A 15,795-nucleotide genomic window follows, 5' to 3' on the forward strand; every position below is an offset into this window, starting at 1 on the left:
GGCATGTCCCCTCTATACACGAGCCTATGAAGCCACACCTCCATTTAGCCCTCCCACGACTCTATTGGCATTAAATGATTGCTCGTCAGTGAATCCGTAGCTACATTTAGCCTTCCCAAGACTCTATTGGCATTAAATAATTACTAGTCAGTGAATCCGTAGCTACATTTAGCCCTCCCAAGACTCTATTGGCAATAAATTATGAATAGTCAGTGAAGCCGCACTTCCATTTAGCCCTCCCACGACTCTATTGGCATTAAATGATTGCTCGTCAGTGAATCCGTAGCTACATTTAGCCTTCCCAAGACTCTATTGGCATTAAATAATTACTAGTCAGTGAATCCGTAGCTACATTTAGCCCTCCCAAGACTCTATTGGCATTAAATGATTGCTCGTCAGTGAAGCCGCACCTCCATTTGCCCCCCCCCCCCCCCCACGACTCTATTGGCATTAAATAATTACTAGTCAGTGAAGCCGCACCTCCATTTAGCCCCCCTCCCCCTCCACGCATCTATTGGCATTAATTAATCGTCAGTTGGCGTTCTCTCTTGAACGGTGTAGTTACGGCCAGCCCGCCGCACCCTTTCAACAAAAAGTATCCTTTGCGTCGTATTTTGAATAAGCAATAATGTCAAAAGTATTCCGCGAGCCCGATAATTCCGACGACTTCCAGACGCTGGTGTAAAATATTTCTTCTGAAGATAAACCTTTTACTAGAGTGGCTACTTTTCAAGAGGTCTTTAAAATATACCAAATGTCTTTTATGTCAGACAGTTTACCATTTTGTACATATCTTTGTCTGAGGCTTTATTGCCTATTCCTCACCTTGTTTTGTTGCTTCTTAAATCCCCTTGCCCACAAAGCAACCTACAGGACTATCCTCGTTTATTGCTTGCTGCTTACTACCTTTATTTTATCTCCCTTCATCTTATGTGATACGGTACGAATACCCGCTTTTAACCAACAGCGGTAGGACATTCAGCTAAGACTGATCCATATTTTACCGTTTCTTACTTCCATTACTCCAGCTCACATCCCTTCGTCCTTGAAATATTATCGCAAAACGCTATTCATAAAACCCTGCACAAGACCTTGATTTAGTCCATAGCTGTAAAGCTCCAGTAGCCATTTGTGAGACTACACTGAGCCCAATAAGCAATTAAGATAATCTGACCATCTGATTTTGAGATCGGCTAACATTTTCATCTTTGCTGATTATTACTTAAGAGCACCATCCCTCAATTCTGCAATATCATTGGTCCGTGTTGCACTTTTGATGAGAGCATGACCGTTGCTTGTATGTTTGACAGGTTGTATGGGTTAGAATAGGTCGGTCACTTGCTGTATTTACTGCAAAGATCAATAGCTTGACAACAACAAATAACTGTAACAAAATTAATCAGCAACCAAAATGTATATCTACTATACACATGACTTTAGTTAGTCATCCAGCGTTGACAAATAAAAAAAAAAAACAAGAGGATCTTAACTGTAAGCACGGTTGACCGATAAAAATAGGCAAATTGTATTTGTTTTTTGGGAAGTAAAAATAAATATACTTAAATTGGTGATCTTTTTATAAACACCAAAAATTTGCGATTCTTGTAAAACGCTAAATACTCACTCTGAATACTGTTACTAAATATTGACAAAGAGTTGTTCGTTCAATATAATCTATGTAATACAAATGTTAGAAGTTGCACATGCTATACGATTTTGTACAACAGTCAAGTCTTCTCTTTCTGTAGCAGATTGTTTGGATTGTTTTGAGCAAGTTACGGAATGAGGTAAGCTAAACATCAAGGCAAAGGCGCTCCCTGGTTCGTCACTTTCCAAACACACCGTGACTTATTCAAGAAAATATTCGTGAGCACCGATGTGTTAATCACACACTGCAGACGGCACAGATAACTGCAGAATCAAACGGGATCGCCCAGGGGATAATAGCTCTAAGATCAGAGCAGTCGGGCATTCCGTGTTTCGTAATATAACTTCAGGAAAGGTAAGGCAATCAATCAAAAGAGTGTCTGGGTGTATATCCATATGTAGACTTCAAGCACGTTATTTCATTTTGTACTTTATATTAAGTTGGCAAGTAGCACTTATTGTCTAGTCCTTTGGTTATGTTGACCTTCATAATCAAGGGATATGGCAGGCTGAACTTTGATGTAGATTTCCCTCAGTAACGTGATGCACAATTATTTTAGCCTTATTTCATCAATTGCGTCTTATATATCAAATCAAATATAGAGATATACGTCTGTAGTGACTTTACCAATGAAGGTCGATTACGGACATAATGAAGGTTCTAAGAATGGTCATTTAACTCATCTGATAGATTCAAAATAGTACCCTAGTTCATTTAGCTAATCACTAAAGCTTGAACGTTATCTAGTGCAAGGATGAGTTTAATGAGGTTGTGATCTCAAACATTAGCTGTCATGCTAGAATGCACACTTGGATCAGGTCATTCCTTGCTGCTCTGTGTAATCGTGTTACTGGCATTGCGACATAAAACTGGTCGATTCTTCCAGGAATCTAAGACAGAAAAGGTTGACAAATGCATTGTGCAAATTAAAATAATTAACAAAAACGACTACTACATCTCCCGCGAAAAAAGTTTTTCTTAGAAATACCGAAAAGCAATCTTGATATGTACCTTGTGTTATATGTACTACACATTCTATTGCTTAAGAATATAGCGATGTCATGTAATCCTAATACAGCGATAATCGACACCGTTTTTTAGGTTTTTTCCAAAATCTGATAAAAAGAGGTATTTCAAACTTTTTTTTTTTTGTTTTTTTTTGTTTTTACTATGATGACAATGTAACCTGCAAGTGACTCAAAACAAACTGATCACAAACATACTGTCACATCAGGTCGCTATCAATATTAACAATAATTGTACATCTGGAAAACAGGGTGACAACGTTTCCAGAAATTCCGAAGGAGCCTTTAAAGTAGCATTATTTTAAAGGCTTGAAAAGAAATGAGTTTTCTGATCAAAGATTCGATTCGGGAACATTTGATCGTGATTGTCGGTGCGCTCTTGACTTGCTGATATCACAATACGTCATGAGCAGTAAGTCCAAACAAACATCATCAGATTTCTTAGTCTGACTTTATTACCCTAAGCCTCTAACATTTTAGACTTGCTGCACAAAGTTTCTCTTCTGGACCCGTTGAATTTATTGGGCGGTTCAAGGTATTTTTTCCTTTACCATCAAAGTTGATGGTTTTGTGCATTAGGGACAAATAGAATTTGCCTTACAAGTTAGCGATAAGATTTGTACATAGAATTATTGGATGAGCCATTGATATAACTAAAAGTCAATCACTTTATTTAATTCACTTTTATTTGAATTCAATTCAATTTATTTAAACAACAAATACTTTATTTTTGGAGTATCCGTACTCTTTGGTGCAATTGATTACAGATTTTAAAACAGCTAGCAACTATTTTGATTTTACTTGTTATTACTCCGTGTGATTTCCTCTTTTAACATGTAGGAAAATACACATCATATATTTTAAAGATGTTGAGGAGGAGTTGATGGCCGAGTGCTGACTTATAGTTCTTTGTGTTTCTTCAACAGGTGGGACTAGGACATTTAGGGAACTGTCAAGTTCGCGCGCAAGGATGAGATTGCTCGCGTTTGCTCTTCTTTGCATCGCGCTTGCAAGGGCCGACGGTAAGAAAACCTTGTCCTTCCTAACCATTCTGCACTTCTATAAAGTACCAAGAAACAGCCCTTTCGTGTGTTTCTAAATAGATTCACTTAATATTCTGATAAATATTTTTATTGAACTCTAAATTAGATATCGGATAATGGAACGGGTGTATTTCCCGCCTTTTTCCATTCTGTCTATATTTATTTTTAAAAGGCCTCGGATAATCGAGCGCGTGTATTTCCCTCCGTTTTTTATATATCGATAATTTTGAAAGGTTCAGTTCGCCGTTTAGAAGCTTGTGTACGTTGATTATCAATTTGACAACTTATAAGGACATGCAATCTAACAGCGGCCTACTTTCATTGCAGATGATTTTCTAAGCTTCGATCCTACGACTGACGATGTCTCGCACCATAAGCAAAAGCATCACGGTAAGCGATTCGTCTACTTTTAAAACACTGCTGACACTTAAAGGTCTCTTTCAGTCGCCATTAAGTCACTCAGCAACTATAGAGCTATAATAAAAACAAATCTGCATCGGCGTATCTACGATCACTTGCATTATAAACGATCGTATTTCGTAAGCGAAATATCTAGGACTCTGCTGTTAGCCGCCATTTTGTCTTACAGGGTGATTTAGATCCACGACGCCGGCAAGAAGACGCCGCCTCGCGCACGCTTTTCTTGCCGGCGTCGCGTCCTGTTCAGGAAGGCATTTCATGCTTTTTCACGTCCTCTTCAGGACGGGACGCCGGCAAAAATTAGCGTGCGCGCGCAATCGAACGTGCACGAGGCTCTTGCCGGCGTCGTGGATCTAAATCACCCTACTAGCAAAGTACCAAATGTGAAGAATCATTCATTTCCATCGGCTGATTTGAGTAGCTTGTTTTGATGGTTTATTCGAGATTTTTTTGTCAGCACATTGGCTGATAAAGGCTCTTTAAGATATGCTTATTAATGTTTTTTGTTTGTTTGCTATTTGTATCTGTTAATAATGAAAGTATTACCAATAAAGAAGTCCAATAGAAGTGGGTAATGTGTCGTGCTCTGCTTAATTTGATAGATTCAACTGCTGACCACAAAAGCAATGATCTCGGTCACTCTTTTGAGTATTACCAATAATAAAGAAGTCCAATAGAAGTGGGTAATGTGTCGTGCTCTGCTTAATTTGATAGATTCAATTGCTGACCACAAAAGCAATGATCTCGATAACTCTTTTGAGGAGACCAACAACGTACCAAGCGAGAACAGCGACTTCTCGGAGGGGAATGAATATGTCGACCCTGACAGGCTGGACTCGCCAGCTAAGTCAGCTTTCAATGCTGGTGAGTAAAATGGTCCCTTACAACGTTTTATACTCCATTTCATTACTACTGAAACATACATTCTTACTCATGTCTCCCTTTTGGAAACTCGCACTCACACCTTGAACATGAAAGTATGCCTCTATACATGCGTTCATGTACCATAATTTTTTTAGAAGACGACTTTTGCCAGGATACTTGTGAGTTAAGAAGATACGCGCACTTTCTTATAATTTCACAGGAAAACCTTATACATATTATTTACATGCGATATTTGTTTTATATGTAGCTTAAACTAGATCACAATTAATGAAACTGGCAAATGTTACGCATTCAGACTTCCTAACGTCCCCTTGTGCTCTATCAGATAACGTAGCGAAGGATGTTCTGAAGTACATGAACATGTTTCGAGGCATGCACGCCGCTAGCCCACTCCAGCTGTCTGCCACGCTTTCCCTTGGTGCTAAGGCTCACGCCGCCAAGCTCGCCAAGGCTGGCAAAGCTGTTCCGGACAAGAATGTAAAGCACAATCAGACTGTTTGTGGGATAATGAAATCCCCAATGGACGCATCAAGAGATTGCGTCGGTCTGTGGTACGCCAAGATTATGAACTATGATTGGGCACACAAGAAATTAAACAAAGATAATCAAGACTTTGTCAACCTTGTTTTCCGGAAGACCCAGGAAGTTGGACTTGGTGTTAGCAAGGGACCAAAGGGCAAGATCTACGTTGTTGCTTTCTACGAGCCTCTTGCTCTTGAGAAGGATTTGGTACAGAATGTGCTGCCATATACGGATATCTACGAGGCCGATGAGGGAGGTGCGTATAGCGAAAGTCACACAAAGCAATTCTGAAGCCAATGTGTTAACCGCACATAGTCCATTAATATTACATCAACCTTGCCTGCCAAACGCCACGAGTATGCATGCGAAGACAGTTAAACTTACGCATACCCCTTAGGCATCAACCTCATACAGTCCATAAATTTCCCATAAATTACGACAGTCAAACGCATACACAGTTTACTTTGATAATAGTCGTCAACTTAACACACTCAAAACACATGCAAACCTCGCCTCGCTAATAGGCGTCAAATTTACATTGTCCCTTCATCTTGGCAGTGAAATGCAACCCCGGCTACACTGAATACCAGGGAAGCTGCTACAAGCGCCACACAGATAAGAAGACTTGGATGGGAGGAGTTGTGGAGTGCGCAAAGGAGGGTGCCATACTCACCGACATCTCGGACGCCATGCAAGAGACCACTCTAAAGGGTCTTAAGGGCAAAGACAACAAGGATAAACTCGCATGGGTTGGTGAGTTAAAGTGTCCTTGGTTCGCATTGATCGGTAAATCGTAAGGACATAATATCGCAATGATCAGTAAGTCGTAAAGTCATAATGTCGCATTGATCGGTAAATCGTAAGGACATAATATCGCAATGATCAGTAAGTCCTCAAGTCATAATGTCGCATTGATCGGTAAATCGTAACGTCATGATATCGCATTGATCGGTAAATAGTTACGTCATAATATCGCATTGCTCGCTAAATCGTTGTCATAATGTCGCAATGATCAGTAAGTTGTAAAGTCGCATGGGTCGCCGTAATGTCAAATGAATCATTAATGTACTCAATAACTTGAAAGATCTTGTAACATAACGACTAATGTGTGAAACTAACGTGTCTCATTTTCAGGTCTAAATGATCGTATCAAGGAAAGCATCTACAGCTACGTGGGCGGCAACCCTATCGAGCACCTCAACTGGAAGACTGGAGAGCCGCAGGGAAAGGGACAAAACTGCGTAGCGCTGGATTTCAGCTCTACCCTCGGTACTTTCTTCGACAAAAAGTGCACAGAGAAGCACGAGTTCATCTGCAAGAAGGCCCTCAAAGGTATGCTCAGAGTGCTCATAACTGTCTCGTCCGTAGGCGCAGAGCTGAGCGTCGCCGCAGAACGCGCACCCCAATTCACAAACGGCCGGTGTAACTATGACTGCGCACGCCCTTTAGACAGACTAAGTTTACATTGCCCGTTTGTTAAAAGCAGTTTAGGGGCCGACCATTTCACTTTTGAGAGGGGGTGGGCTTTTTTGGGTACGCAGGGTAATTTTTCAAAGTATTTGGCATGCAATTACCTTTTTATTGCCGATGCAGGAATTCTTTTCGTCCAACAATTGGTGAAAGATATTTTTAAATACCCGTGAAGGATATATATTTTTTTCAAAGAAGCCCCCCCCCCATCAAAAGTCAAATGGTCGGCCCCTTAACAAACATAGAAGCAATAACCATCGATGTCCACGTCTTACTAGTTACAACCTGGAAAGTAATGCTTATATTATCCACGAGTGTCCACGAGTTTGAGACAATACATCATAGGAAAGCTCTTTAGAATATTCCGACTAGGGGAATATTGTTCCCTACGATGTGTTTATGTTTAGATAGTAACATGTCCGACTGTACTAGACTATCCTGGACAGAAGTTTACATCACGTCCTTGCTATCACAGGTTACGTTTTATATCAAGTCAAGATGCACCTTGCCGAAGTCTCTTACATTGATGACTTCAGCAAGCCACAATCCTTGGCTTTCCAAGAGATGAAGAAGAAGATTGAGGACTCGGTAAGGATTATTTGGTCATAATACGACTTCTGGAAGCAATGCGTTATGAGCCCTTTTTTCACATGTGATGTGATTGGCGAAAGAGGCTCTGGGGCTCTAATTTTTTTTTCAAACCAATGATTGAAATTCTAAGGATTGTAAAATATAGGAGATATTTCTTTATAAAGAATGTAAAGCAGAAGCATTCTAACTCTGTATTTTGCTTTTTCAGATAAAAGCAATCTATAAAGACGACAAGACTATGGTTCTGAAAGCCATACACGTTCTAGAGCTGAGGTAAAAAATATATATAACAAGGACTAAGCAAGAACATTATGAGGGTCCGGGAGATTGAGTTTTACCTGGGATACACGAATGTGCGTTAACCCCGGCTTATTACAACTTATCTTCCGTTATGCAGCAAGACCGCTGTCAAGCCCCCTAGCCCATACCCACTGGCTGCCTCTACCCCATACGGTGCCCCGCCCAACCCCTACGGCACCAGCTTCCAGTACGGTATGCAGCCCCAGCCTCAGTATGGTATGCCTCATATGATGGGTAAGCGCGAGGTTACGCCCACCGGCACCGTGGCTCCTACCCGACCAACCACATACACAGCTGGGCCGACATCATCTACAGATGATGAGTCTGATGAGGATATGGAGTCAATGGATGATGAGACGTTTGAGGATAAGGCCAAGAAGTAAGTACTGGTGTCTATTCACTATTAGTCAAGTCACACTAGCGGTTTATCATCAGTGCTGCATTCTGATTGGTAAACCTACTAGTTTAGGTATAGCCTATCAATATTGAGAAGTGCCGGTTACGAAAGTCGGCGCCGGATGCCTGGGTTGACCTTCCTATGCATTTAACTAGACCATGTTCTATCTGCGCTATTGTTGTATCATACAAGGGGGGTTAGCTTGCACTAATTTATTTATTTTCTATAACAGGGCTGCACCAAAGAAGAAGAAGGGTACTTACCTGACCCTTGTCTTGAAGTTTGGACCCAAAGACAAGAAGAACCCAGTCCTGGACTCCAACCCGGTACAGAAAATCAAGGACGCGCTGAAGAAGAACAAGAGCAAGCTGCCTGCTCCCCTCAAGTCTGCTGCTAAGGTCCTCTCCGTCAAGCTACTGCCACCAGGTACGTAAGGAATCATTTATTAGTTAAACAGAGCTACCTCAAAATATCGGTGACACAACTACTACACTGCATACCTCTATCGAGTTGCTATCTCGATTTGCGGACGCGGCTTCTTCAGTCTCAATTCTCTTCATTTCTGTCCGTTGCTATTTCTGTGGCCTTTATAATTTTTTTTACTCATGTATTTTGAATCCGAAGAGCTCTGAATACTTTCTTTAATTCCTCTGTCTAATAATTTGCCCAATTCCGTTCCGTCGCCCCAATTCCCAGCTCCGTTGCCCCAATTCCCAGTTCCTTTGCCCCAATTCCCAGTTCCGTTGCCCCAATTCCGTTCCGTTCCCCCATTCCCAGTTCCGTTGCTTCAATCGTCATCTCTATCTTTTTCATGTAGGTAGCGAGCCCTCTACCGAGTTGATCTGCCCGACTGTGTGTGCTTCCACGTGCACAACCGCCTGCAGCCCAACGTGCTGCTTCCAGACTCCCAGCTACACCCCATATTCCGCGTGCTATGGCGCCTCCCCCTGCGCCCCACCCACACCAAAGCCACCAAAGATGATGAAGTTCTCCGTGCAGAGAGGACCCCGCCCTCACTTCCACGTACCAAAGTAAGCTACATTTTGTTTAAACACTTTTAGGTCAATGTTATAACTACAAAAACATTGACATGAAAAATAGTTATCGCGGAAGGGCAATGCCGAAAATTTATCTAACAATTCATTGACTTCGTATAAAATATTTAGACTTTATAAATCTTCGTTTAAACATTAAAAAAAGAGTTTGCATATAAATCTCTCCTACATTAGCAGCCACTGTAAGCTAAGATGTTAACAGTGACCAACTTGGAGCGTGTCTGAGAAACTTTTAAGACCAGCGGTCTGAGTTCGTCGAGATTTCTCGGAAAAATAAAGTTTGGGTGCCCTATCTCAAAATTAAACTGGTAATAGGTATGGGTGACCATGGTATCCTGTCAAAGTTTGAAGCAATTTGGATAAATATTTTTGGCGATAACAGTGACCAACTTGGTGCGTGTCTGAGAAACTTTTAACTATCACTATTTCTCACTACTATCGTTGGTATTTTTTTTAGTGTTAAACTGAGGTAAACAGCTCATCTAATCAATGTTCATGATTAGCCTAGTGCGATTTAGGGTGTTTATAAGGGGTTTAGCTACTTTGCGATTATATTTGCTATCGTATACATAAATAATAAATACAGTAAAATACTGGTAACTCGAACCTCTACAGCACCCATATCTAGTCTAAAATATTGCTTGCCCTCTCACTACCATGGACGGTTGGAATTGTCATGGGATTCGAGTTATCGGTACTTCGCTGTAGACGCCACAAACAGGGAATACCGTTAACTTAAAGTGGAAGGGCAAGAGACATAAAAAGAACCAAAAACGGGATTTTAAAAAGGCGCATAAATGACAAAATTATACGAATTGTGTTGAATTCGAATTGTTTGAATCATGAAAGGGTGATTGAGGTCCAAGTTGCCAAACGTGTTTTACTGTGTTTATCTTCAGCTGGGCACCACCACCCAAGCCAGTCAAACCAGTTTCAGCACCTTGTACCCCTACCATGTTCAACCCCTGTACCACGCCCTATGGGTACGGTAGTACTATGTCCTCACCATACAGCATGGGGTCAACATACGGAATCGTGGCGAGCCCTTACAGTACTGGGTACGCTGCACCATGTACGCCGACCCCCGCCAACCCGTGCAACACCCCGGCAGCAGCCTCTCAACGCCGCCCTGCACCTGGGCGTGCCCCCGTCAGGAGACCTGCCCAGCAACGTGTTAACCTCCCCGGGTACACCTCTCCTTATGGTGCTAGTCCATATGGGGCCGCCTATGGCAAGAAAAAGTCTGTTGTCCCTAAGAGACAAACTAGGCAGTGTATATCGTATCCATGTGGGCCACAGCAAATGATGCCGCAACAGATGATGCCGCAACAGATGATGCCGCAGCAAATGATGCCGCAGCAAATGATGCCGCAACAGATGATGCCACAGCAAATGATGCCCCCAATGATGCCAATGATGAATCCATACATGGCTAACCCTCTCATGCAGCTGCAACAGTACAAGAAGATCCCCCAAATGCTGCCTTTGAAAAAGGAGGCAAGAAAGCCTATCCCAAAACAAGCTGCTGCACTCTGCGTGCCAACACCCTACAACCCTTGCACCCCACAAGTTGGTATGATGGCACCTCAAATGCAGATGGCTCCTCAAATGATGGCACTGCCGATGCCTATGGCCCCACAAATGCCAATGATGGCACCACCAATGATGGGACCCCAAATGCCTTGTGCGCCTGGTATGACCTTCGGACCCTGTGCTCGCCGCTCCCCTCAGCGACCAGTAACAAAGAGCAAGACGCTGCACCCAAAGAAGAACAAGGCTAACGATCCTGCTAATCTCGCAGCTCAACACTTGGGTACTAGCTACAGTTATGGATCAACCAGCAACGGCTCTCCATATGGCACAACCTCTTCCTATGGCAGCTCACCGTATGGATCTACTTATGGATCACCGTATGGATCACAGTATGGATCTACTTATGGATCCAGCTATGACACGGGGTGCGGAAGCACAGGTTGCGGAAACATGGGTGTGGTCAAGCACATCCGGTACAACATTAACCCTCCCGTCCAACCAATGCCGTTTAACCCATACGGTTCGTCGTATGGCAGCGCTTTGCCGAGTCCAATTGGTATGCCACTCATTCCAGGGATGACCTACCCAAAGTGTCTACCTAACCCGTCAAACCCATGCAAGCCACTTAAGTTCAAAACACCAAAGTTCAAGTCAATCAGGATCAAGCTGAAAGATGCTCCAATCGAGATCAGAATTCCTCAAAACCCAAATCTTGCGAGTCTGATGCAGTTCCCATTGTCGAACTCACAGTGTCCGTCTATGTGCCAATCAATGCCGGTGACCGCCTGCCCCGCTACATGCGCAAAGCGATGCTGCACAAGCCGCGGATAGGGCAATGTCTAAACACCAGGATAATATTATCACAAGGGCACTTGCATTGACTTTAGCAAACGAAAACTTAAATAGTGTATGAAAGAATAGAAGACGAATGCTTATTCGAGAGGCATTGGAAGCTAAACAGGAATATAAAAGTTGTAGTCGACGTATTGTGCAAGGGAACGATGGCGATAAACGTTTTTAGGCTAAACAAAAATTATATACACTCGTATTTTCAGTATAATTTTTATGGAAAAGGTTACCGAAACACTATTTGACAATCAGATTTAATCGTGGTGTCTTAAAGGGTTTGCACAAAAAGTAAATCAAGAAACGTCGATGATATAGTTTAAAGGAATTGCCTGAGGAAAATACAAAACATTTTAATATGTAAATACAAAGACAAGCAAATTCCAAGCGTCTGCGATATATTTGCCATTTATGACGGCATTTGTCTAAAAATATATTTACAGTAAAGTAAATCAATCTTATTTTCAAAGCCTTTATTCGGCTAACGAGTTGTAAGAAATAGTAAATCAATGCAAACAAAAGCGCCTGTCTTGCATGTATGTAACTACTATCTCTTTTCGCGAGTCAATATTTTATTAATGCTGAGATATATTAAATAAACAAGAAAGTCAGAAATAGAAAATGATAACGTGATAATTTTCTGCAAAATAAAGACACAGACTTATACCTAAAAAAAGATTTAGGGTAAAATATTTCAATGAGAAAAGATGGGGACCCCAAATCATCCTGAGCGTTTCACTATGGAGCATTTTACTTACAATGGTAAGGGAGTGGGTTAGTATCAGTGATCTATAGGGTATAACTTGAACGTCTATTTGAAAGAGAACGTCAGAACAACCAGGGACAATTGATGTCTGCAGTTTATAGAAGGATCTATTTGTCTGTATTTGTCGATGTGCGGGAGCGTAAAAAGACGGCCTGACTGGCATTCTTTAACAGTTTTTTTTCTGTTCCTATTACAGCTGGGCACCTCCACCAAAGCCGGTAAAGCCAGTAGCAAGCCCATGCGTCCCGACAGTAGCAAACCCCTGCGCAACACCATACAGCTACGGCTCCGTGATGTCTTCGCCCTACAGCGCCATGGCATCGCCTTACGCTAGCGCCATGGCATCGCCTTACGCTAGCGCCATGGCATCGCCTTACGCTAGCGCCATGGCATCACCTTACGCTAGCGCAATGTCTGCTCCATGCGTACCTACACCAGCTAACCCATGCCAGACGCCTGCTGCTGCTTCCCAGGCCCGCCCGGCACCAGGACGTGCACCAGCAAGGAACCCCGCTCAACAGCGTGTAAATCTTCCAGGTTATACCTCACATTATGGGTTTAGCCCTTATGGCAAGAAAAAATCCGTAGTACCAAAGAAAGGTCATGGCAAGAGATCATTGAAGGCTGGGGAGCAGTCGAGACAATGCATCCCTTGTCCTCCTGGTATGGGTATGCCACCAATGGGAATGCAGCAACCGATGATGGGACAGCCAATGGGAATGCAGCAACCAATGATGGGACAGCCAATGGCAATGCAGCAACCGATGATGGGACAGCCAATGGGAATGCAGCAACCGATGGGAGCGCCAATGGGAATGTGTTGCATGCCACCACCACTTAACCCCTACCAGCCTCCCCCATTCCCCCCACCACACCTGATGTACCCCCAACCTACCGCACCGCCAGCAGCAATGCCTAGAGCGAAAGCCAAGGTACAGACCCCTAGAAAGGGAGCACCTCAAAGGGCCACGGCACGAAATGGTTATGGTGCTCCGATGGGATTCGGCTCTCCAATACAGCAACCCATAATGGGACAGCCAATGGGAATGTCACCACCAATGGGATTCGGCACTCCTATGGGACAACCAATGGGATACGGCGCTCCTATGGGACAACCAATGGGATTCGGCGCTCCTATGGGACAACCAATGGGATACGGCGCTCCTATGATGGCGCCACAGATGCCTCCTCAAATGCAAATGCAGATGCCTTTCGGACCTATGCCCTGTGTACCATCACCATTCAACCCCTGTCTTCCCCCAAAAAAGGCTGCTCCAAAGAAAGCTGCCGCTAAGAAGGCTGCCCCTAAGAAGAACGGCCCACCAAAGAAGGAAAACCTCCAAGGTTACTCTTCCCCCTTCCTCAGCGCGATGTGGCTACCAGGAGCTCCTCCTCCATACATCCCCGGCCCAATGATGGTCTCTCAGCCTCAGGTCTATACCCCACCTCAGCCACCCTGCATGCCTGGTATGCCTATGATGTACGGTCCATGTGCCCGTCGCTCCCCAGTTCGAAGACCAGTCCGACCGAGGCCAAAGAGTGTCACTGCTAAATCGCCGTGCGCAGGGACAACTTGCGGAGCCAGCACTAGCTATGGAGCGACAATGCAAAGCCAATATGGGGCACCAATGCCTGGCCAGTATGGAGCGACAATGCAAAGCCAATATGGGGCACCAATGCCTGGCCAATATGGGGCACCAATGCCAGGCCAGTATGGGGCACCAATGCAAAGCCAATATGGGGCACCAATGCCTGGCCAATATGGAGCACCAATGCCAGGTCAATATGGAGCGCCAATGCCAGTTCAATATGGAGCGCCAATGCCTTCCTTCGGAGCCTCGCCATTTGGTGCTCATTTCAGCTCACCTTACCCACAATCCATGGCCCAGCCATTGATGCCAGGAATGATGGTACCTAACTGTGGAAAGAACCCATGCAAGCCCCAAAAATTCAAGCAGCCCAAGTTCAAGCCAGTCGAGATCAAGGTCAAGTCTGTGCCCATTCACATCAAGATCCCACAGCAGCCACCATTCCCACCTCAGTTCCCTTCAATGTTACAGTGCAACCCAAGCTGCAACCCAACCCCCTTCTGTCCCTCCTACTGCTCCAAGCGATGCTGCATTCTCCGCGCACGAGCAAAACGCCAGAATAAGAAACCTTAAGTTAAAAAGAGACAATGTACACCTTAGATGGCATTCAGTAGCCTGTTAGGTGATACGGTTAGTCTAGTAGAATATGAATATGAATTTTTCAAGTTCGCTAGTTTGAAAACGAGTTTATATGACACTCACAGAGTGTGTTCACCCGAGTAGCTTTAAAGCGCTTAGTGCACTGATAAATACACTTATGGTGTGAATTACATTTACTTCAGTGAAGTCCTAGAGTTGTCACAAGTTCCTTCATTTTGTCATTGTCAAAAGTAACGCGGTAAAGATGCCTATAAAAAAATTGAGCATGGAAACAAACGCTTTTAGGAACTGGGACGGCGTTACATATTCAGGTTACCTCAAAGTTTCAAATGTAAATAAGAGTCGCGCATTCCAGTTGAAAGGGCATCCGTTTAACGGTTTGTAATTGAATGTTCAAAATCGTTTAAACGAAACGTAGTCGTGTAGTATTAGATAAAACCCAAATGGATAAAATTAGGTAACGTTATGATGTATTCGATCATTATTGCTCTTCCAAGAGAAGAAGTTTTATCTTTATTAAAGAGAATTTATGACGCGTATGTGATAACTATAGATTAATCAATGCCAATATCTAAATAAAGTAAGAAAAAAAGGGGTCTTGTGTTTTATCCTTATCAACAAGGCTATCTTTGCCATGATGTTGCTTTTAGTAGCTTATAACACGGTCAAAACTATGTCCCAAACATCTGACTTTTTTTAAATTGACGAAAGATAGACGGGTACTTGCAAGACGCTAAATCATTTTTCTCTTGACTTAACGTTACATATCTTTACATTCTTAATCAGAATAAATAATCGTATGAAATCCAATGTGTGTGCTTGCTGCCTTAAAATATTTTCAATCACCAGCAATTATCAAAACCACAAACAAAAAACGGAAAGTCCATCAAAATGTTAGTAAAATGTAAAAAAAAAAGGAATTCCGGCTGAAACTTGAATTAAAAGAGGCGCATATCTAATTATCGGGAATTTCTGCGATACAATTTTGATAACAAAAGGTTATCCTTTTATTTCCTTTTAAGGTTATCCTATTATTTCCTTTTAAGAAAAGGGCCGACACTGACTTTCATGAAAGTCAAGCATGATAAAAACATTATCGAGAATA

The 15,795-nt window shown here is 42.9% G+C and overlaps 1 protein-coding gene across 3 annotated transcripts; it reads left to right on the forward strand.

Annotated features, from left to right (window-relative positions):
• The first annotated feature begins 1,855 nt into the window (after window positions 1-1,855).
• LOC116609465 (proline-rich extensin-like protein EPR1) lies at window positions 1,856-15,285 on the forward strand. 3 transcript variants are annotated; one of them, XM_032370293.2, is made up of 13 exons: window positions 1,856-2,002; window positions 3,600-3,695; window positions 4,044-4,106; window positions 4,851-5,000; window positions 5,347-5,799; window positions 6,102-6,296; window positions 6,678-6,875; window positions 7,489-7,601; window positions 7,813-7,877; window positions 8,002-8,283; window positions 8,534-8,727; window positions 9,119-9,332; window positions 10,256-12,357. In XM_032370293.2, exons 2-13 carry the CDS (start codon window positions 3,644-3,646, stop codon window positions 11,718-11,720), a joined length of 3,444 nt encoding a protein of 1,147 aa, XP_032226184.2. In that variant the 5' UTR covers window positions 1,856-2,002; window positions 3,600-3,643; the 3' UTR covers window positions 11,721-12,357. The 3 variants fall into 3 exon arrangements, with proteins under 3 accessions (XP_032226184.2, XP_032226183.2, XP_048578354.1); XM_032370292.2 differs by lacking the exon at window positions 10,256-12,357 and adding an exon at window positions 12,698-15,285 and having other exon boundaries at window positions 1,857-2,002; XM_048722397.1 differs by lacking the exons at window positions 1,856-2,002; window positions 10,256-12,357 and adding exons at window positions 3,121-3,208; window positions 12,698-15,285.
• Window positions 15,286-15,795: the final 510 nt, after the last annotated feature.

Source organism: Nematostella vectensis, chromosome 15 (assembly GCF_932526225.1).
Source record: "Nematostella vectensis chromosome 15, jaNemVect1.1, whole genome shotgun sequence".
Taxonomy (NCBI): domain Eukaryota; kingdom Metazoa; phylum Cnidaria; class Anthozoa; order Actiniaria; family Edwardsiidae; genus Nematostella; species Nematostella vectensis.

What these genes read in the sequence shown, in the direction of transcription:
- LOC116609465 (XM_032370292.2), top strand. Translation starts at nt 3,644, where the DNA reads ATGAGATTGCTCGCGTTTGCTCTTCTTTGCATCGCGCTTGCAAGGGCC. An exon ending in CTACGAGGCCGATGAGGGAG is followed by an intron (nt 5,800 to 6,101) that starts GTGCGTATAGCG and finishes TCATCTTGGCAG; the next exon opens with TGAAATGCAACCCCGGCTAC. An exon ending in AGAAGAAGATTGAGGACTCG is followed by an intron (nt 7,602 to 7,812) that starts GTAAGGATTATT and finishes TTGCTTTTTCAG; the next exon opens with ATAAAAGCAATCTATAAAGA.